This window comes from Rhinolophus hipposideros, assembly GCF_964194185.1.
Source record: "Rhinolophus hipposideros genome assembly, chromosome: 1".
Classification (NCBI taxonomy): Eukaryota; Metazoa; Chordata; class Mammalia; order Chiroptera; family Rhinolophidae; genus Rhinolophus; species Rhinolophus hipposideros.
Genome location: NC_138047.1, coordinates 51,935,815 through 51,959,949, shown reverse-complemented (window position 1 = coordinate 51,959,949; position 24,135 = coordinate 51,935,815). Strand labels below are relative to the sequence as shown.

The window sequence follows — 24,135 nt, the reverse complement described above, 5'->3', positions numbered from 1 at the left end:
GCTTCCTCCATACACACTTCTTGTCTCCACTCAACTATTAATTCCCAGGGAGGCCTTCCCTGTCCACCCAATCTCCATTAGGTCCATCTCATTCTTATATTATCCCATTTTCTTCCTTCGCAGCCTTAATAATAATTCATACTTCTGTTATTTCTATTTATGTTATACTATGTCATACTTTATGTTATTTCTATTTCTATTTATTTTTTATTTGTTCATTGTGTATGTCCTCTTCTAGACCACACACTTCATTAGGGCAAGAAGTATTTCTAATTTTTTAAATTATAGTTGACATACAATATTATAGGAGTTTCAGGTGTACAACATACTTATCCAACATTTATATACCTTACACAGTGATGACTGTAATAAATCTAGTAACCTTGTGTACAAAGTTATTAAAATACTATTGACTATATTCCCTGTGCTATACATTACCTCTCCATGGCTTACTTATTTTATAACTGGAAGTCTGTGCGTCTTATTCCCCTCTCCCTTTTTCATCCTGCTACCTCTCTCCCCTGTCAACCATCCATTTGAGAACATATGTTCACTTCTTTGACCAAAAAAAGAGTCTGGGACATAGTAGGTGTCCAATAATTTTTGAATTGAATTAATGATTGAACACATGCATGGCAATTCTCTATCCTGCACCATTCTGTTTTATGCCTCCCAGATTTGGAATGTCTATTTCATTTTCTTAATTCCACTCTAGAGATCATTTGTCTGGCAAACATTTTTTCACCCAATCCAACAGATAGCTTTAGAAACTTTACTTGACAATTTGGCCTCTTATTTTCAAAAAGAATTTATAACTTCCTCTTGTGGGCCTTCACTGCACCAGACACATACTTCTACTGCAGCACTTACAAGTTTTTATTTCACTGTTTTGTCTACATGTACTTCTTTCCCACTTGACTAAGTTATTTAAACTTAGGAATCATGTCTTATTTTTGGTTCTTTAGCAACTACCCCATTCAACACTTATAAATTCATGAAAAAAGAGAACATAGTTTAATATTTCCTGGTGGCCCCATATCATTATTTTGAATATTAACTGCAGTACTTTTTGCCTTTGAGACATTTGACCAATTTAATCATTTAATCAATACATTTCTATCAATATAAAATCAATACATTTTCCCTTTAAGATCTGTTGTGGTGTCTTTGCCTCTCTCACAACTACGGTGCTCTAGCTGGGGTGCCCAGACCTTGAGATAGATGGTTTATTAGTTCTGAGGGTTCTGTCTTACTTCCTTGTTCTCAGGTAGGTAAGGTAGGTCAGGTAGGTCAGGTAGTATAACGAAGAAATGCTGAAGTGCACATTTCCTTTTCACAACATGCTACATAGAATTTGACCCTAATTTCTTAACTCAGTTGTTGTTACGCATGGCAATATTTAATTAATTCTCTGTGGGTATGTGGAAAAACGAATCAAATTCTCCCATATTATGATCTATTCTGAGTATGTCTTCTGCTGCTTCTTCCAGCTCAGTGATACATTCCAAACCCAATCCCCTACCCCCATTATCACCTCCACCACCATCAAGATGCTCAGAGCAATTGCCTCTAAGATTCCAGATTTGAAGATTATTTTGGCCAATGTTCCTGCCTTACTATCTTTTTATTTTTTCAATGTAACTTTTTACTGTAGTTCTTTCTCATCCCTTCTCTTTGCTCTCCCTATCCCCCACCACCATTGATTATAACTTAGGAATGAAATGAAATTGCCTAGAGAGTTGTAAATATCACATGCAAGCCTGGATAGGCTCAGCAAGAAACGTGTGTCATGTATTTTCAGTGGTGTACCATTCCAGGATATATTCATTTAATACTTTCTTTCTTTAATTTGCAATTTCTGATTTTTCTTTCAATTACAGTTAACATTCAATATTATATTAGTTGCATTTGTACAGTATAGTGGTTAGACACTTATATAACTTATGAAGTCATCCCACCGATGTGTATTCCATATGCTGCACTTTACATCCCTGTGACTATTTTGTAGCTGACAATTTACATTTCTTAATCCCCTCATCTTTTGCACCCACCCCGAACCTACATTTTAATAAGTGCTTATGCTTAGCAGTTTTTTTTTTGCTTGAGAATAACTGTATACATCGATATATATTGTGATAAATAACATAAATGAGCCACTTCAAAATGGATCCTGAGCTGCCATCCCAGAGGAACTGCTTGGCATGTCTTACTCCTCAACCCTTTTGAATGTTAAAACTGGGCAAAATAACATTTGGCCTGGGGCTAAAGCAGCATTGTATTCCAAACAACTTTGCAAAGATAACAGGGAAGCAGACAATATGACTACCAGACTGAAAATTATAGACATTCTTTAGAATTAGCATCATCATCTTAGCTTACCTATACCTGTAGCAATTCCTCCCTTCTATTCATGTAATTATTCCCCTTCCCTTTCTCATAAATATCATATAGCATATCAAGAAAATGGCATTTTATATTTTACTAACTTTATGAAAGAAGAATAACAATACTACTTTCTCAATAAAACCATTCTATTGTTCTTAGTTGGACATATTCTTTTCTTGCTTTGAACTCTTGCATAACAGCATTTCATTAATACTTTGATAGATAATTTCTACAATCTCTTGTTTTATACAATTAGAACATTTATTTTATCCTCCTGCCTTGAGTGATTAAAAGCAATCTGGGGTCAGGGACTCCAACTCACTCATCTTTGTATTGCCCACAGCCCCAAAGGAGTAAAATAGGGACTTAATTATTTCAAGACATGAACAGAAGCACTGGACACTCATAAATGCATAAAGTTACTTTATTTTAAGTATACATTTAATTTTGAAAAATATAAATGCTAAAATATCTCATCTTCTTCATCTCTTAATTCCATAAAAGTCACAATAGAAAGCTTCATAAAACTGTAAAATACTATAATGTTATAGGAATTTTAGATTTTATATTGGAAAAAAATTATTAGTAATATATTGAAATGTTTTCTGTTCTTTATCATTTTGTTCCACCATGTTGATCTACTTCATTTAAAATAAAAAGATGCATCATTTCTCCAAAGTTAATAAAGATTTAAGAGAATAAAAATAAGAATATCTGAAAGTGCGTATTGATTTTGAAAAGTAATGTGTACGAATATGTACCAGCCATAAAAATGGCTAAAAAGAGGCAACTATTCACTCTTTCACATTGTAGGAATGGGACAAAGTTACTTCTGGCTCTAAAAGTTTCACTGGATGACATTAGCCCTGAGTTGCAATATTTATCTAGGAAATAGAATTCAGGATTTTTATATGTACCTATAGAACACAAAGAAATGAGCCAAGAAATAGGACATAGCTAAATATCTGGTCAAAACACAACTTGATTGGCTCACATATAGCATAAAACTTTATTTCAGGCAACAATGAAGCTCAATGAAATCATCATCTGAAAACTCCCAAGGTACTTCAGATAGTCAAGTGCCATAAATATCATTTATGATTTTATTCAGTCACTTGGTGCCACTGGGCTTCATGCTCATGCTGTGAAGAGCAGATATGAAGTATCATGAAATAAATAAAAAAATCTCAAGTTCCTGCACCAAAATCATTAAGTGGTATGAAAAGGATTGAAGAAAGCTTTGTCCCATCCCTGAACAATGTCATCCTCTGTAATACAATTCAAATAGTTTTTTTTTTTTTTAAGATAGTCAGCAGTCAATACAATTCAAGTACTTTAACATAGTTAACAAGAAAAAAAAAAAAGAAAACCAGAACTGGGAAGACAATCATTTTCTGTATTAAACACCAATATACAGCTGATCAAAGATTTACTCCGTGCGTGCTGGTACATGTGCATAAAATATACACAAACTGAATTACTGAAGGCAGACATTTACTTCCCCTCCCCCATTCTTTGAGGTAGGGGGCTAATTAGAGAGGGTTTTTTTCCTACTTGTACAAGCCTCCATTTCCCCCACTCCACTCTACTGCTTGACTGGAAGAGTCAGGAACACTACTCTCTATGGCACACAAAATAATTCAGGTTCTAAGTCCTAGATTTACATTGTAGAGAAGAACGACTTTCATCAAGAAAACAGTGCCTCCAGGAGATTTCCTTTCAAATGAAAAACCAAAGATCTTTAGGCTACTATAGGCAGACTCTTGGCCTAAGGATCTTTTCTTCCAACAATAAGTCTGTGCCACCACTTCAATTCTGAGTGTACACTTCGTCATTTACTTCTAAAGACTTAAATCTTTTTTCTCCATATTCACATCAGGAAGAAAACCGCTTTGTAAAAAATTTACCAGTGTATTCTGTGTGTCCAGTTTACATAAAAACAAAACCACCCAATCTAGTTAGTTCTTAGATAATGAGTAAATTCAGTTCAAATACGGATAATTTGGTGGCTCTGTAGGGACCTCAGGTTATTTCATTTATTACTTTAGTAACTACTTTTATTTAGTAACTACTTCTATTCCTCTGAAGGTAATGATTTTTCAAAATACTTCTTAATTCATATGAATTATTCTTAATTCATATTATGAGTCTCAACCTTGTGTCACAGAATATGGATCATAAAATAGAGGTGCAAGTAACTTTTAGATTTACTCAAAGGCTGAAACACTGCGCTAAGTTTCTTTAGCAGTTCTTTCACAGGGATGGAGAGGAGTATGAATCCTCCAGTACTTGATTCATGATCAGAAAAATAAATTATTGTATCTCAAGATTTTATAAAAGTGAACAAAAATACCATTAATAACAAGATTGTAGGTTAGGCTGAACATATTATGCATGGCTTTTAAGCATTTTATGGAGGCTTCTATCAGTAAAGGGAAAAATCTTCTTATATAGTTTTATATTAGGGTAATGAAAAACTAGGTAATACAATCATTTTAAAGATAACTGTAAATACAAATGTGATGCAAAAATTTGGTATGTGAGGTTTTAACAAATAACACGTAATTTACCACTTTCATTTGAATGAAAAATATTCCAGGTCACTTACATCTAATTTGTATAAAATTGAAAGTTTTAAGATTATCAGCTACAATAAAACAGCACAAACTTTTTTTATAATCAAAATTTCGAGAGGACAGAATTATAATTAATTAATATAAAAATGAGTAGGAGTCAATATGTGTATATTATGAAACCAAAATAAGTAGTTTCATTCTGTTTCTAGTACTCCTCCAACAATCTGTTTTAGTTGGGATATACAAAAATATATGGTTATATGAATCCAAAATATGGATTCGATATTTAAATGTTTTTATAGGAAATTCACAATACCCAATGCAACCTATTAAAATCATATTTAGATAACATACTAAATTTAGTCAATAAAGATCTAATTTTCTTTTTTCTAATTTTCAATCTGGTACTTTGAAGTACATATATACATGTACATTCTAAATATCCCAATCACAAGGCATAATTGCCTTTCCTAAAAAATGTGTATTGTTAAAATTCATACACATATACCTCTGCAGATCAACCTGCACTCCCATTAACACTTTATAGAATGTATAAATGGCATGGATATTTCTATGAATTTCGTATTGTAAATATGGGTTATTGTATCACTGATGGTGACTGATATCTGGGTAATACAATATATTTACCCTCATTTGCATAATGGTAATTCTCTTGGATCTCATTGATTTTTCATATGTGGATTGGGTTTTATGAAAACTGACACCAGAGGCTGGATATCTTTGCCCTTCGCCTGCCATCACTCTGTCTCTAACTTCGCACATATGTGCACCCACCACACACAGAATTCATACACAAACACACGAGTATTTCAAAGTAAAAAACAAAATGTCTAACAATACTGCATAGGACATCGAACACGGTAATACAATCAGCATCTGTGCCAGGATACGACCATTATCAAAACATCAGTCATTCCCATTACATAGGAGCTTGTCCCTTTTCCCCCCCATCTCCTTCATAAAACAGATAATTTTCTTTTACAGAAAGGGAAAAATGGATGCCTAGAAACATGGTGTTTTTTCATTTGATCTAGCCCTCTGGCTTATCCTAGAGATTGTGTACTTGTGTGTGTGTGTGTGTGTGTGTGTGTGTGTAAAAATCACATTATATACAATACAATTTTTACAGAAAGCCTGGCAGCTACAAATAAGAGGTAGAACTACTCAAAACTATGTTTCCTGCTGCAGGAAAAAATTCATTTTCTTTACAGTAATTAAAAAAAAGTTTAAAAAGTTGACAAAAATAAGTTGCAGGTTAGGCCCCATAATTTAAACAACAAAATCTAGGAAGAAAAATATTCTTCAAATATACTCAACAGATAAGTTCATTAAAGGGTTAAAAAAAGTTGCATAGGAAAAAGGGACATTCCAGCACTTGCTACAATGATGGCAATAGTTTCTCTACTGGGTGTAAAGTACCTTTAGATTTTCTTCTTTGATAACTCTAGGATTAGGGATTACAAGCAAGAGCAAGTTAAAATAGCAGCACATTTTCCAGTCTCGGAGAGCTCTGTAAGCGAGAAGACACTGCCTGGAGGTCAGTTTGTTCTACCAGACAGAAAGACAAGCCAGTAAGCACAGCTCCAAAGCTTAAGTTGTAAGTTCCTGCCATATTTAAATAAAAAGTGTTATAAAATCCTTAATACTTTTGCCCCCTGCTTGATAAAAGGATAGTGTCTGTGCATGTCTTGAGTGACAGAGGAATTTGGTTGTCAGAGGACACATGGAGAAGTCTAAGAACAAAAAAGGGATTTTTCAGATGCTTTTAAGGAATGGTGCACTACTGTCTTAATTTTACCTATGCAAAAGAGAAGCAGAGAGAGTGCTGTAGCATTTGGCCAATGGCCAAAAAGTAAAACAAAACAAAAATTTAAAAAATAAGCAACCAGACAAAAAACAAGAACATTAACAACAAAAAACTATTAGTTTAAGAAAGACAACAGGTTACAATGTAGTTTCTGTTCCCTTGCTCCTCCACAAACAATCATTGTCTTCAGACACAAGTTCTATTCTAATTTGAGGCACAACTGTTACTGGAGTTCTAGGAGGACTAGAGAAAAAGAAAAAAAGAAAAGAAATAGTGAGTAAATCAGATTTCCTTTGTCAGTTGTCAAATGTTTAAGCATTGTACAAAAGCCAAATGTGTCCGTTCTCTTTAAATACTTCTCTTTCTTTCTGTATCATAAACATTTTTAAATGCGATGAAGCTATAATAGCATTAATTATACCATAAATGCTACTAATAGCATTAATAGCCACTAATAGCATAAATGCTAATAGCATTAAGATATTCAAGTAAAAATTTCATAATCTATCATACCTAGATTTAAAAAAAAAAAACCAAGAAGGCAGATTGCCAGGTGGGTGATACCATCAGAAATTAAAGGACAAAAAGACTTATATGAAGAAAATATTCAGAGATTTCACTCTTAAAAATCAAGTAGGATCTGAAATCTCTAGATCTGTGTTAAGAAGGAAGGAAACTTCTAGAGGAGGGCAGCCAGGACATGCAGTTACCCCTTAAATCAGAATCGATAAGAGCTGACATTGATCCTGGGCTTTACTTTAATGATACTGAAAAATTACAGTATTTCTAAGAGTAAGTAGAGTAGTTCTCTTAGAAGATTTTCTACCAGTAAAGACTGGGGCAATGTTTGGTGATTGGATAATTTGTTTAAGATGAAGTGTAGAAAGGAAGGAGAACGAGGTGTTCTGCCAATAACCCGCTACTGACTACATTTCTGTGGGACAATCATCCCACAGAACTGCATTAGACACAAGGCCGTCCTTTACCTTGGCATACCGAGTGACTGCAGGAAAGGAATTTTATCAGCATGATGTGTGGCGTTCAAGGAATGTTGGGGATCGTTCTCCTGGGGGGGGAAAAATATTTTTAATCATAAAGAGCAGTCTTTGGTAACATATAAAATTAGAGCGAAAATAAAAATCTTCATAAAAATTGATGCATCTTTCACAACTGGAAAGAATAAGAAAGGCAAGTTTAGACAACATCAATAAACATTGTATCACTAAGAATCGAGTGTGATGGAGCCCAAATCACTTAGTTTCCTTCACTCTAGGTCTTCTGGGAAGAACCATTGTTGTTCTTTTCAGTGAAGAAGAGGTGAATCCTTGTTAGAAGGTGATTGCATCTATGTAGTATCTAAGGCTTGCTCTTGGATTTCCTTCCATCCCAGCATGCACAATTTTGTCCTGCTGTTATTCACGGGGGAATAGAAAGATTTTGAGGAACTTATTTTTACTGCAACTCTACTATCAACTTTGTTTTTTCATGGATCATAAAAGATTAATATGACATTAAAAAACATTCAGTTAGGAAGATCATGGATATCTTGCTAATATCATAACTTTCAAAGTGTCCTTTCTAAAGAGTTTTTGAGAGAATGAAGGACACTAATAATCTAATTGCCATAAACTTTTTCCAGGAGCCTCAAATTCTAGCTGGTGATTTTTTTTTTTTTTAAGTAGCCTTTAAATTGGACTTAAAAGGGCTCTGTGATGTCAACAGACAACATACATGCTGGGTTCTCTTCACAGTTTCCGTACATGCTGGGCTCTCTTCAGTTTCCATTCGCTATCAATGCTCCAGAGATGAAAAACGAAAGCAGAACATGGTTTGTGGAACTTGAATTCAAAAAGAAAAAATTAACTAAATCCTACTGACAGGACTGAGAAGAAATCAGTCTCAGGTTACATACGATAGGTTACATACAGATTGGACACTAAAGGTGAGAGTGTTTTAATTCTTTAAACCTCGTGTGGTATTCAGCTTCCAAGATGGTCCCGATGCTCCCTGCATCCTGGTATTCATGTCCTTATGTAATTCCTCCCCACATTGTGGTAGGGTTGGTTTGAGTGACCAGTAGAATATGGCAGAAGGGATGGTATACCACTTGTGAGATTCAGTTATAAAAGACCGCAGTTTCTGTCTTGGTTTCACTCTCTGCTGTCATTGGCTCTGCGGGAAGCCGTACCACGCATGGGCAGCCCTGTAGAGATGCGTATAAGCCAAGGAACTGAAACCTCCTGCCTACTGCCGTGTGAGTAATCTTGGAAGCAGATTCCCAGTTCCAGTCAAGTTTTCAGATTGAGCCCCAGCCAAGAGCTTGACAGCAATTTCATGAAAGAACCAGAGTCAGAATCCCCAAAAGCAGCTGCTCCTTAATTTCCGAATGTCAGAAACTGTGTAAGAAAATATGTTTGTTGTTTCTCCTAAATTTTGTAGTAGTTTTGTTACACCGCAATAAATAACTAATATACCTATTTTTCAGTCATTCATGTCAAACTTTTTCTGGTGACCTGTTATTGAAGTTGAAATGGCATTGCCAGATAGAAATAAAAAACTCTCGACTGTATTTTTCCTTTAGCAGATCAGTAGACTTTGAAGTACATCTGGATCTAAAAGAATACATTTTCTGCAAATGAGAACTCAAAATGAAAGTCGTCTGAAAGCAATTGCTCTTTGCTATTGGAAAAGCCTGAGCTATATTCACTAATGTTACTACAGAGATTTTCTTCCTTTTCAAGTGTCCCATTAATTCAAATACAAAAAAAAAAAAAAAAAAAAAGGTGAACGTCAGAAATCATTACACTTTAGCCATTAGGCTATTACCCCAGAAAAAAACAGTACAGTTACAAAGGTGATTTTTGAAATAGCAGAGGGAAATGAATAAATTAGGAAGAAAATACACATATAAATTAGACCTAAAAAGTTGTGTTAATATTTTATGATTGCCAATTAAATTGGAAATAACAAATTATTACAAATTCTCAATATTAACGATTGATTCATTGATCATTCAGAGACTCATGTTGCAATTTCTCTTTTGAGCTGATTTGGTCATTGGCTGAAGCCTAAGGAAGACAAACGGTAACAGACAGTGATGTAGTACTATCAGCGGCAATTCTTAATACCAGCAGAAGAAAGGAAAATCAATTAAAAATCTGGTTATGAGTTTAGCAACTGAAAGAAATTGGTGATAACTTGGATCTGAGAAAAGACTACTGAAAAAAAAAAGTTAAAAGGTTATAGATAAAAGGAAAGTAAAAGGACACTCAGAAAATGAAAAAATGAAGTTTTATGATAATTAAGTATAAATCTTCACATAGAAAAAAAGAAAATAGAGGAAAAGTTAACGTAAATGATAGTCCTAAAGTTTTTTCTCTGCAAGTGCAAATCATATTTAGACAGGCAAGCAAGAGGTTAGTTCTACTCACTGTCGGAAGGTTTGCTATCACTTAGGAAAGGTTGCTGTTCCATGATGTCCATTGGAATTTTAATACTTGGAACTTTTTCTGAATATGGGCAGTCAGACTGTGAAAGAAATTTACAATAGTTTTTAGAAAGCTTTTACTATACAGTCCTTCCTACCTTCCAGTGTTGATTAAACCTATCAATTATCGTTTACATGGAACTAAGTAGAAATGCCTTTTACCTAATCATTTCCGCTTTGTTAACTTTCCAAATTCTGTACAATCTTTCCTACTCACCTTTGTTTTCTTCCCTTCTGAATTAATGGAAGTAAGTCAATTAAAACTAGAACTGCACCAAATGGAGAACATTACACATTAGAACTATTGTAAAGCTTTCCATAAGCTGGATTCCCAATCTGCAAATATTTGTAAGTTTGTTGTATGTGTAAGGCAAACAATCTGAATATGGAAGATTAAATCTAGGAAACTACCTAAACTGTAATATGGTCTTCTTGTTCTTTCTGGCCATGGTTTCTGATTTTATTTCCAGGAAAATGATGACTCATGTTTCCTTCTAAGACAGGTAGAAGGCTCTAACATCCACTATCCAGGATATACACTTGAAAATAAACCTCCGTTCCTTAAGCTAATATTTTATTAAACTATTTTGTAGTTAAAGGTTAATTTCAATTTGCTTGTACCAAAGATATTTGAAAACTTAGCAAAACATGAGAAAATAAAAGCACAAGGAAGGTGCCTACGATGGTCAGAGGAGCATAGAAGAATCATAACCAGAATAGAACAAAATCAGACAGCTAATCATGAGACTACTTAAAGAACAGGCCACCTAAGCCAAGGTATAACAGGTGTCCACAGGATTACCACTTTACTTTTTTCTGGAATTCATTTTATTGAATGCAGTCTATGTTTGTATTCAAAAGATCAAATTCATCTTTTAACTGAAAGTACCAAGAAGATATCTTGACCTTTAGTTGAAAGGGGGAAAAAAAGAAAAAAGAAAAGGCACTAGGGGTCAAAAAATATAAGGAAAAATTATATCTTAACATAAAGCCTACTCTACGCATTAAAAAATTCCTTTATGATGAGTCTAAAGAAGGTAATGAGCCACAATGTTACTTTTAAAGGACTAAAATATTATATTAAAGTAAAATTGACAAAAAATAATGAAGATACTACATGTACCTTTATGAGAATATCAAGAGGAACAAGTTTTCTTATAGTATTTCAAACATTTCCCCAAATAATAGCATGTACTGATGAACAGATCGGTAGCCAACCCTTAATCATAGCCTACCATGCAGGTTCAAAAATGAGTGAGTGGCTCAAAATGTTGGCAAGCCATAATTTTCACCTCTTCTACTCACAATCATTAGAGTTGTAACTCTCAGACGCCCATGTTGCTCCCTATAGCCAAGGACCCCACAAACCATGATTATCAGGTGAACATCAGGAAAGCCACCTTCCAAATGTGGAGGCCCCAAATCATGAGCTCAACATGAAGAACTTATCACACAGATGTACTCTAAATTTCCTGGTTGGATTCACTGCCTAGGATAAATATGTAAGCTTATAAAAGCTTGTTTGTTTGTTTGGTGGGGCGGGAAAAGAAAAAGAGGAAAAGAAACAAATACCACACATTATCTTCAAGAAATCTGTTGAAAATATGGAGCTGAAAATAATAAATATTATTAGTAAAATAATAACATTGTTTAAATAAAATATGATTTGTTGAAAATCAAATCTAAGAATTGGAAGAACTTCTCGGGAGCTAATTTGTTCCAACTTTTGACACAGAGAGCACTAAATTTAAAACATTCCCCAAAGTTGATATTTTATTTTTTTCCAAAAAACATTAGAAAAGAGGATTCTATAATATTACTTCCTATGTTCATAATGTGTATTGAATTTTAAGTTTGGTGTCCATGTACATAAACTGAGGTACTAGTTCTGAAAATTCAAGATGAAATACTGCTTTAATTATCTCGGTATTTCAGGCAAATTTCTTTTTTATCTTGAGAGGTCTAGAAATTTATTTCAAATCTTGATATCTATTTAATGTATAAACGTATCATTCTTTTTAATACTGCATCTTAATCTGTGCTGCAGTTTAAATACATTCTCTCTTTTTATTTTATCATCATTGGAAACAGAAAATTTATATACCTGTTCTCATCGAAGATGAATGAGGATACTCACAAAAGCTCCCTGAGACTCTCTCTCTTTAGCTAAATGTGCCTCATATATTTAGCCTTTTCTTATTGGATCAATTTATCTGAAATCCAATTTTGGCTGTTGCCTTCTTTCACTGTACTATTTCCAAGTTCTCTAAATAGAAAACAATCAGACAGCCTAATCAATTGGAAATAACCAGACAGGCCTGGATTAGTTTTGGCTTTGCCACTATGGCTATGTACACTTAGAAAAATGACTTAACATTTCAGTCTAAATTTCCTCATCTGTAAAATAGGAACAAAAATATATACAATAAAGAGCTCTTATGGAAATTAAGGACCAGTATGCAGGATCAATAAAAATGATTAAGTACAGAGTAGCCACCAAAAATTAACTATGCTCTCACTTTAGAATGGGATACCAGGGATCCCATTAGAATGAGGACACTGCACTGTGTAAAAAAAAATCCGGAACAAGTCTTTACATAGAAAATGTCATTTTCAAAATGCTACTGGGTGTGTGTGTGTGTGTGTGTGTGTGTGTGTGTGTGTGTTTTAAACAAATCTCAGCTGTTCTCCTAGCGCATATTATAGACTCCTACAGGAGCACCTGTATTTCTGTGAAATGGTTTAGTAAAGAAAAAAAGAGGCAATAATTTTATTTCTCAACTTAAACACCCAATTGCAGGAGATCATCTAGACCATGAGACTGACAACTAATTATGGAAAAAAATCCCAAACTCCAATTTCCTTTCCTTTTTAATGAAGGGTTACTGAGAAATAATCCCCAATCATGTCAAAGCCCAACACAAGGATAAGTACACTAACAGAGAACTCTGGCTGACAGCCGACTCAGACAGACACACAGATAACAGAAGGTTAAGGTCACCAGAGTTTGTCCACGTCAGGCTTAACGTTACAGAAAACTGAATTACCTCAAATTTCAATCCTGGATTATCACAGCAATTCAAATACACTTTAGAGCACCACTAAACAAACCTCCTTTTCATCTATGGGACTGGAGACTGAAGTTCTTTAGGTGTGGTGGACTTTTGTTTGGTTTTGTTTTGTTTTGTTTTTAGAAGTTATTTTATCATTTTTAGTGTATTAATGGTTAAAGAAAGACTTCAGAAAATAGAAAAAACTGAAAAGAGAAAATAAAAGGCAAAGGAAGGTGAAAACTGACATACAACATGGCCAAGTAAATATTCTCGCAACTCAGCCATACATCTCCTCCTATAAGGGATTGAAAATAGATTTTTTACATTTGTTTCTTGAACTAGCTTTACTTTGCAATTTTGGAAAGTTCCTTACATCATCATTGTCACTGTCCAGACTTCCTTTCTTTTTTTTCTTTTTCTTCTCATCTTCCTTCTTTTTCTTGTCCTTTTCTGGAATGACATCATCGAGGAAGCTGAGGTCATGCTGTGAGAAGAGGTAGTCCATGCCTTTTCGGACAGCGACAAGTGCCAAGATCTGGAAGGAAAAATATAAAAAAATATGAAGGAAACCATGTCAGATGAAGTCATAGCGATATAAATACTCCTCTATCAAAAGCAGTATAAACCTGTTTTGTATAAGGCTAGAGGATGATGAAACTCATCTTGCTTATATGGACTTATATTAAGTGGACCATAACATTTTCTTTATGGGGAAAGTTGGTTTATAAAAGTCTTACTTGAAACTCACTTTGTTGTGTTCATTGAAAGGTTCACTTAGAGTTTCAATGTGGAAGGATTAGTTTTTAAGCCATTTTCTTCCACGTCAGATTTTTAATAAAATAACTAAATAATTAAAGGGGAAAAAAAGCCTGTAAATGATTTCTAATTATTCAAAATTAAAATATTATACAAATTTTTGAAAATCAAGAAAATCTGTACAACATACAGTACACTAAGACATCTTCAAACTATTATTAATGAGGTAATCACGGAGTATGCAGAGACAATTTAATCTACTGGACGACTTCAAAAACTACATTAACTGAATACTTACCATGTGTCAGATGCTGTGCTAAACTCTTAGGCAGTATTTTCTTATTTATTCCCACAACAAACCCAAAGAGTAGATATTAGGATCTCCATCTTACAGCTGAGGAAACTGAAGCTTAGAGACATAAGTATGACATCCAAGATCACAAAGCCAGAAAAAGGAAGAGTACAATGGGGCCCAGCTGTCTGCATCTAAAATCAGTATTCTTAAACTCTGTATCTTTGATTCTATGAATTGCTCTTGCAGAGTAACTTGTGAAGGTACCTTAAAGATGTCTTTGCTTAAGAGTAAAATTAGTATGCACTCGGATACAAGAGTCATGACTCTATCTCAAATTAATAATCATCTTTATCCATATGATCTCTAGATGGCAGTTTCTTCATTTCCTAGAGAAATTAATAACATCTGCCCTCCTGATATTACATGAGTGTTTTGTGTTCAAATAAAAGCCCTCAAAAGATAAAAAAAAATACTTTTTATTATTTAGCACAAGTAATAAGTGATTTACTGCATATATTTCAAATTTATCCAGGTCTAACTTTGTTTTTTCCTGGCTTTAGCAGAACTAATAGATAGGTCGATTATACCAAATAGGAGTCATTTCTCACATCCAGTTTGTTTTCCAGTAAGTTAGGACAGTTTAAAAAGAGAGAGAGAGATAAGAGATCATCAAGATAAAAAAATCTAACTCTACAAATATCACTAGTGTTTTATACCATTTTTTCTTCTTCCCTGGAGGAAAAAACAATTATAAACAATACCCATAAAACAAAATAATAATACTGGGTAAGAAGATTTTTATAAAAAATAAAATATGGCTAGTGTATGAAATTCTGTGTCCAAAGCAATGGGGGAAACTTAGCTGTCTTTGTAACTTGTTTTGAATGTATGCATACGCATTTTCTTGCAAGACATGGAACACTATGGTAAAGTATGAAATTCAATAATGAAGCCAAATACAGAATTAGCATTTTCTTTTTTCCTTCTTTCACTTGTGATTCAGAGTGGAATATAAGTTATTTTACTTTGCTTTTCATCATATCATACATAGCAAGGATAGAGAGCCCAGACTTAAACTTAGCATGATGCAAACTAGCAAGAACTTCAAAAACTAAATATCTCACTCCATTTCTTCTAATTCACTGGATGACTTTCGTAAGTTGCCCCATTTGTTCCCTATTATTTGGACTGAAATGTGCTGTGCATTGTTATTTAGATTGATTCTATTGTACAATGGTATTTTAAAAATAACTAATGTGCGATGGTGTCTACTATGTGCCAGGCTTTGTGCTATGTAGGATATTCACTATTGATGCTCAGAATAACAATAATAATTTCATCTACATTTTACTGATAAGTTCATGGCAACTCAGGGAGGTTCACCGACCAGCACAAATCAAAGCCAGTATCTGAACTTAGCTTCATCTGACTCTAAGATCTAGTGTCGACAACCACAGACATACCATTTCTCCGAAAATAAGACCTAGCCAGGCAATCAGCTCTAATGCATCTTTTGGAGCAAAAATTAATATAAGACCCGGTATTATGTTACATTATGTTACATTATATTATATTATTATATAAGACCCAGTCTTATAGTAAAATCATATTAATTTTTGCTCCAAAAGATGCATTAGAGCTGATTGTCTGGTTAGGGCTTATTTTTGGGGAAACACGGTAGGAGCTTTAAATTACAACTGATCAAATCAAAGTCATTTCGCCAAAGCTGGAAAAAATTACAACCACACACAAAACACACACATGACTTCTATATTACAATAACCACGTGATATTGGTGTGACCTCATGTAGGTTCAATGAAAGGAATGCCTACCATGACTGGAAAAATGATAGCAGCCACAGTTGACTTGAGGATCCAGAGCAGGGCTAGGCACAACACCTGCAGGAACGTGAACAGGTGGACTCTGCGCAGGGGGACATGGCGCAGGTAGATAAAGTCAGGCTGATGCTTCAGAGGCATGAGAAGCAGCTTCAGACGATCCATGAACTGGGGGCAACCCGGGAAGAGAGAACAATTGCATTACTTCAAGAGCTGATCCACAGGGCATTTCTATTATTCCTCGCCATCCACTAGTGATTTATAGTCTATGCTTTGGGCAATCAGTGTCTTTCTAGAGAACACCAGTAAGGGGGTGCAGAAATTTAGTCTAGCACAATAAGACATTATATGAGTCTTTCAATTTTTATTATTATTTTGCAAGAGTGTTATGCAGATATATGAGATAAAGTGGCCACCAAAGAATAGTCACAAACAAAATATGAATTCTCAATGCTCATCTCTTAGTTTCTATTTATACTATCTGAGTCTTGGGAGAAAGGATCTTGTGACTATTTTAGTAGTGATGTACTGAAGCAAGAACCTAACTCATGCATCTTACTCTATCTTAGCTGTCTTATCTCAAAGAGGGGGAGATGTCGTTATGCATCACATACATTTCAGGGATGGTTCAAGGATATAAAGGAAGTATCCAACTTGAAAATGTGAATATGTTGGTATTTTCATATTCTACATTATTTATCTATGGCATAATTTAACTAATACATTTAGTAATACCTTATCATTTCTTTTTAGAGAAAAGCCATATGAATACTAATTACAGTGAGTTTCAGGATGTCAACAACTAGATATTTGAGTCTAGGAGAGGCTATCACACTGTCACGTATAAACAAGTATTGAAATGACTGCTGAGCACCTATGTGCCAGGAGCTGTGCTTCAAAGAATAATTGCTGAGTTTACAGTAATGAGGATGATAGGGATGATATCTAGGTACCTGTCATAGGATCTTTCAGATGGAACATACTCAGTAAACGCCGTGTTTTACTGAAAATAAGACTGCGTCATATAGTAATTTTAGCTCCAAAAGATGCATTAGGGCTAATGTTCAGGGGATGTCATCCTGAAAAACCATGCTAGGGCTTATTTTTCGGTTAGGTCTTATTTTCAGGGAAACACGGTAGCTATTGAATTGTTATTATATAATAAGTACTCTGAAATAATACCTCTGTTTCCTTTTGGAGGGAAGAGAGAAGTCTAAAAGTGAACTAGAATATCATAGACAATCTTCTCTGAAGTGATTTCCTATCTAAAAGTTTTCTTTTTTCCTCCAGGGCTATTTTTGACTGGTGGGAGCCCTGCCATTTATAAAGATTGAGTTACAAAATTTCTTGCTAAATAAAATCTTGCCAAAAGGTCTAAAAAAGGGAAAATCAAGAGAAAAGTAAGAAAGAGAGAAAACATAGGGACAACAGGACTGCAGAATTTAAAAAATCTACTGTTTTTCCCTTCAGCAAAGGATTACCTCCATCATTATAAAATTGATTTTTTCTTCTATTTAATTTTATAAATATATACTGAGCTCCAATCGTCAATTAAGTACCTAGAATGCATAAAATCAACTTTTTAAAAAATCTAGAATGACCTATTAAAGCTAAACAAAATTAAGAGACCATATTAGTTTAGAGGCCATATCAATTCCATATTTTTCCATTTAGAGGAATAAAGAATATTTATAATGCCAGGTACAAATGAAATATTTTTACACATTTCTCCTCCCAAAAGTTTCATGAGAACAAATAAACCCACATTCATATTCATCTAGTCTAATCTATGAAGAACCACCTTGTGTTTTGTAACAATTACCCAAATGGTGAAGAACTCTATTCAGTGGAACTAAATAAAGAAAAATAAAATAGACTTTTCTCTTTTGGGGAGTCTGGCCATTTGCCCAGCTCTATCTGACTCTAAAACCAAATTAATCTAAATCCAATAAATGAAAGCAGGGGCTATTATGAAGAGGTTTAAATAAATTCTTATGATGTTCACAGAACATGCAGTCTTTTCCCATTAAAACATTACTAAGTGCTAAATAAGGCTACAATTAACAAGGTGCCAGAAAGCAGCAGAAGTACTTCCAGTTTCCTGGTGCAAATTAAATTAAACCTCAGTTGAAAGACAAAGTGCCTTACAAAGTTTTCCCTAATGATTTTTTAAGAAGGGGGCCAGTTTTACCCCCAACAAAAGTTGTGAATAGCTGAAGATTTTGACAAAAGTAGCACATAAACCACTCTGACTTTATTCTTTTATTGGTTTAAAACTTTTGATCATTAATCTCAGCCATGTGGAAAGCAAATCAAATAAGAATAGCCTGTTTTTAGTATAGGGTAAAGGCAAATGCGTAAATAGTATCTTAAAGAGTACACTAAAAAGGGTTAGAATTCCTTATTAAGACCATAAAAGAAAGAAAGAAAGAAAGAAAGAAAGAAAGGAAGGAAGGAAGGAAGGAAGGAAGGAAGGAAGGAAGGAAGGAAGGAAGGAAGGAAAAAAGTAAAGGAAGGAAGGGAGGGAAAGAGGGAAGGAGAGAAGGAGAGGAAATGAGGGAGGAAGGAAGGAAGGAAGAAAGGAAGGAAGGAAGGAAGGAAAGAAAGAAGGAAGGAAAGAAGGAAAGGAAGTAGGAAAGTAGATCATAGCTCTCATACTTTCCTGGTCATATGGCCTTTAATAGACTATTTTAAGAATGGGTATGTATGATAACTTCAGTTAACACAAGCTAACTTTGTTAATTAAATCAGAAAATGAAAAGCAGGTGAATGGTGGAGAAAGTAGAAAATAAACGCACTTTGGAAATCCAAAACACTAATTCGAGGAGATATATGCCCTCCTACGTTCACTAGAGTGCTATTCACAATAGTCAAGATATGGAAACAAGCAAAACGCCTATCAATAGATGATTAAATAAGGAAATTGTGCTACATGTATACAATGGAATATTACTTTACCATAAAAAAGAATTAAACAACATGAATGGACCTAGAGGGGATTATGCTAAATGAAATAAGTCAGCCTAAGAAAGACAAATACCATAAAATCTCACTTACATGTGGAATCTAAAGGACAAAAAAAAATGAACAAACAAAATAGAAACAGACCCACAGATACAGCAAATAAACTGATGGTTACTACATGGGACGGGGCTGGGGGGCTCAGTGAGAAAGGTGAAGGGATTAAGTAATATAAATTGGGAGTTACACAAGAGTCACGGGGATGTCAAGTACAGTATGAGGAATACAGTTAATAATATTGTAATAACTATGTATTGTGTCAGGTGGGTACAAACTTATCAGGCAGATCATTGAATAAATTATATAAATGTCTAACCACTATGCTGTACACCTGAAACTAATATAAAATAATATTGAATGTCAACTATAATTTAAAAAATAGTCATGGGGATATATGGTACAGCATAGGGAATATAGTCAATATAGTCAATAATATTCTAATAAGTATGTACAGTGTCAGATGAATAAGTCTTCATGTAGTAGAGTTATTGGAGTTTTTACTCTGTGAGGTATATAAATGTCTAATCACTGTGCTGTTTTGCATACCTAAAACTAATAAAAAAAGGAAAACATATGTACTTTAAGAACTTGGCAAATAATTAGTACTTTTCTTCAAAGATCTATTACTGGGCTAGCCTTACTACTAGAAAAACATGACGATATTTAGATTGCTATGGAATACTTACCTGGACACCATTAAGTGATGCTACCCCCATATACAGGAACACACCATAGAGTACAGGCATGGGGATAAACTAGGAAGGACAAAACATTGGAGAAAGGTTTAAAACAATAATAATAACAACAACAGTAATGGAGAGACACAGTTTAAACAAAAGCTAAATCTGAAACTAAATACAGGATATAATATAGTGATCTCTAATCAGTGTGCTTTACTCATCCTTGATAAACTTCTAAATCCTTTGTACTAGAAATAAATGAAGGTGGATAAAGGAGACTTTCAATTTTCATTTGATGCCAGTTTGCATTTTTTTTATAATGAGCACGCTTAATAATAATAAAGCTTAATAATAGCTTTATTTTTAATTGGGAAAAAAGTTTCTGTTTCCCTTTCCCCTTAAAAGAAATGACTATATAACCCGATACTTGGATGGACAGTGAGGGACAAAGAGAGAGCAAGAGGTCACCTCACTCCTGAGACCAAGTTCTTTAACAAACAGTCTGTTGATATTTCCCTAATAATTTTCATCAAATGATCTATCAGCTTGGTATTTAAATGCTTTCTTCAATTAAAAAAACATCAAACGACTGTCCCTTTCTTCCTCTCAGGAATATTAAAAGAACTAACTAATGAGAACACTGCTTGAAAGGAGCAGCTAGCATCTGGAAGCAATTAATTACACACACGAATTAATATACAACTTTAAAAACAGAATTAATACACTTCATGTTTTAATTAGCCAAATTGTTTTTTACATTAATATAATGTGTTTTAACAATGGGAAGTTTCAATGTGATATTCATAAGTTTTATCTATTCCTAGACCTTTGAAATGTTCCTACCACTGCAGAAACTAAGCAAATCAAGGATGACTCTGTTTCTGGGAAGTCTTCTGTCTGAACTACAAAAGGTTCTCAAGCTTGCATGTTGGAAAGAAGTTCAAGTAATTTCAGGAGTTTTCAAAGCTAAAATACTAAAACCGCAATCAGGTCCAGTCTTACCAAATCTACATAAAGGAGGCTATCATAGCCAGAAAACAGTATGACTTTATATAGAGTAATTTTTAAAGAACTATTGCATGTATTAAGTGAAGCACAATTTCTATCAGCTTTTCCTTGTGATTACCTTAAATAGCTCTGTATTTGAAGCTTTTGGCTGTTACTAGGGAAATAATAAATTCCAAAATGTCACAACAGTCTCCAACTGTTATTGGTTAGCTATAGAAATTGTTAAATATAATGTAATAATATGAATAAATATACTTATTTATATAAAACATCACATGCTTCAAAAAAAGACTAACATTTTAAACAGGTAATTTGATCTTGAGCTCAGAGAAAAATAAATGACATTGAGTGTTGAAGGAGGTGGGAAAGATGGTGCGAGTGGTAGGGAAGCCGTTTGTGCTGTAATTGCCAAGAGTCACCACAAAGAGGTGAACACATCACGTTCAAACCACTGGAGTTCTGACAAGTGTCTTTATTCCTTTTAAAAAGTGCATGTTTTCATTTCCTATGATTCCCCAGTACGAATGTACCAAAAAATAAAATTAACAAAGGAACCATTTCATATCTTTGACTCATTTCATAAGTTTTTAAAATATCTTTTATAGGCAAGGGCACTTCCATTTTTCCTTAATATAGGATAAATTCTTTCTTGTCATTTTATTTCTAATTTCTTGGGAAGAAAAGCACGGTGGAAGCAGGAAAGAGAAGTAGAGTTCATGGGAAACTATTTAGAAATTGTAGTAGTTACTTTTTAATCTGCGTAAAGTGTTTTTCTGGCTTGAAAGAAAGTAATCACAAAGGTGATCCAGGCCCTATCTCCACCCCACACCTACCTACGCTTGGCTAATACTTTCTCTAATGTACTTCTAACGCCAAGGTGAAAGGAAGTTGTGCCTTGATGTTTAGGTCTATCCTCTCTGAACTTATGATGACAGATCTTGCTGAATCTACCACAAAATATAACCAGAAGTCCCCATTAACTTGGAGTGGCATGGGGTATGGACAGGAAAATAGCTTTAGATCTGAAGATGTTGTTAAAAAATACTCTTCGGTGAAATGGAAACAGTACACACAAGAAAGGCTATTAATTAGATTTTTGGCTAACTTCAATTTGATACAAATGTCTTAGGAAATTCACTATTTTCTTTATGATAATGCAGTGTCTCAATAAAAATCTTCCAGTTTAGAAACCTTGGTGAAATTTAAAAGAATTACTGGGTTAGAGGATATTTTTTTATTGGATTTGTTTCATGAGTCACATCAGAAGGTCAACCTTTAAAAATTCATCACAATAGAAATTTCCCAAAGGAAGGAAAAGAAGAATGTGTTTTTAAAAGATGGGATCCAATTTTAAGTTAAAATAATATAATATACATAGTAATAGCAGATAGACATTTTTCCAAAGCAAGACAGGAGAAATTAAAAAATAAAAAACACAAAGGTATACTAGCTTCATAGGCGTATCAAGAATTGCCAAATGATAAAACTATGCAAAGTAAATTATATAAATAATCAATCATACCCAAGAAGTCAAAAACTAATTATAAATAAATATCACTATGCTTTTAATGAACATTAAAATGGAAAAAATTAAGTGCTTGGTCCTACGACGAGATAGAATAATGAAACTGAGGTACAGTCAATGAAGATGAACACATTCAGACTATGTCACTGAATTTTTCAAATTGTGGTGACTGTCATTCCACTCTTTTTCACTTATCCTTCCCTTTGATTTTCTAATAGCATTAGATGATTCCCATAAGAAAAAATGCAAAAAGGGAGAGTTTAATAAGAAAGGTACACTGTAATTATCCTCAGCACAGATTTCAGGACAGGAGTGAGGCCTCCCAGCAGAGTAATAGAGTGTGTGTGTGTGTGTGTGTGTCTGTGTGTGTGTGTGTGTGTGTAAAAGCCAAAATCAGGTCCCAATTAAGAACATGTGCCCAGAAGTCAGACAGACATGGGTTCCAATCTGGTTTACCTGTTGTGGAACCCAAAGAAAATGATCAACTTCCCCTATGCTCAGTACTCTCATCTATGTAGTGGTATTGATAAGGATTACATAGCACACAACACCTAGTTCAGAGCCTGGCTCATAACAGATACTCAATAAATGATAAATGTGGTATGGATGTCATTATTATTATCAGGACCTTTACTGGCAAGTCGAAAGCCTGCAACTGCAAAGCACAATTCTCTTTGGTCCTTCCATGGTGGGAGCAAAGGTGGCAGGAGTGTATAATCTAGAAGGATGTCTGCAAAGGTCAGATTTGAAACCTTGGTTTTATTTAAGCTCTACAATATTGCCCTTTCAACTATAACAGCTGTCTTCAGGGACATGTTATTAAAATAACATCCTAATGCTCTTAAGCCATAAAAATCTGGGCTCATAAGAAAGCTGCTGACTTGTAATCTGGTCCCTAAGTCACTGAAGAAACCGTGGAGTGAAGTGTGATGAGGACAAAAATGTCACATTTCTCTCTACATAAGAGAACTGGAAAATGGATAAAAGAGGCCGGGAAAGATCATCTCATGGGAAATCAAAGTGAATGAATTCTTTGATGCCAAATACTGTTTTATTTTAAAAGGCAGTATACCATGATGGATATGAAATCAGGCTTTGGAGCCAGAATTGCCTGAATTCAAATCTTGGCTCTACCATGTAAGAACTTTGTGATCTGGCAAGTTATTCATAATTGTTCTTATCTGTGAAATAAATACAATTATTAATATATTTTTGTAGGTGTTACTGGAGAACTAAACTTTAAAAATCGGTGCAGAGCCTTTAGTCCAATGCTAAGCTCAATAAATGGGAGTTCTATTACAATAACCATCATTATCATTCACCATCATCATCATCATCTTTATCATCATCACTCTCATTTCTCTTTGTTTCTCTGTTAATGGGCAGAGTGTGTGGCATTATTGTAGGAGGTCAACCAATGTTAGCCACATACAAATTAAACGCTATCCTCCACATTTTAGACCAACAAACAAATCCGAAAGAAAAATGGTGGCCACTCGTCATGTTAAACTAAATCAAGCAAAGGTAACAGAAGTAGCAGTGAACTTTACATGATCTTTATTTCTTTAGGCTTGTCTAAAGAATGAAAAAAGTTCAAGGAACTACGTTTCATCTTTTTGCTGCTGTTTTTGTTTCCCCAAGTCTCCCAATACAGAACACTAGCTTAACAGGCAATGTTTCTG

At 34.2% G+C, this 24,135-nt stretch overlaps 1 protein-coding gene across 8 annotated transcripts in view; it reads right to left on the bottom strand.

The window, feature by feature from the left end:
- Window positions 1–2,793: 2,793 nt before the first annotated feature.
- The window catches only part of SLC4A4 (solute carrier family 4 member 4), a 340,077-nt gene continuing 318,735 nt past the window's right edge, over window positions 2,794–24,135 (bottom strand). For 4 of the 8 annotated variants that reach the window (XM_081050644.1, XM_081050643.1, XM_081050639.1 and 1 more), the window contains 6 exons: window positions 19,927–19,995; window positions 16,214–16,387; window positions 13,703–13,864; window positions 10,221–10,317; window positions 7,776–7,855; window positions 2,794–7,032 (listed from right to left, as the gene is read on the bottom strand). In XM_081050644.1, the coding sequence (XP_080906770.1) occupies window positions 7,812–7,855; window positions 10,221–10,317; window positions 13,703–13,864; window positions 16,214–16,387; window positions 19,927–19,995 (546 nt within the window). In that variant the 3' untranslated portion in view covers window positions 2,794–7,032; window positions 7,776–7,811. The remainder of the gene's footprint in view (window positions 7,033–7,775; window positions 7,856–10,220; window positions 10,318–13,702; window positions 13,865–16,213; window positions 16,388–19,926; window positions 19,996–24,135) is intronic. The other 4 variants (XM_081050641.1, XM_081050642.1, XM_081050637.1 and 1 more) reach the window with 1 other exon arrangement.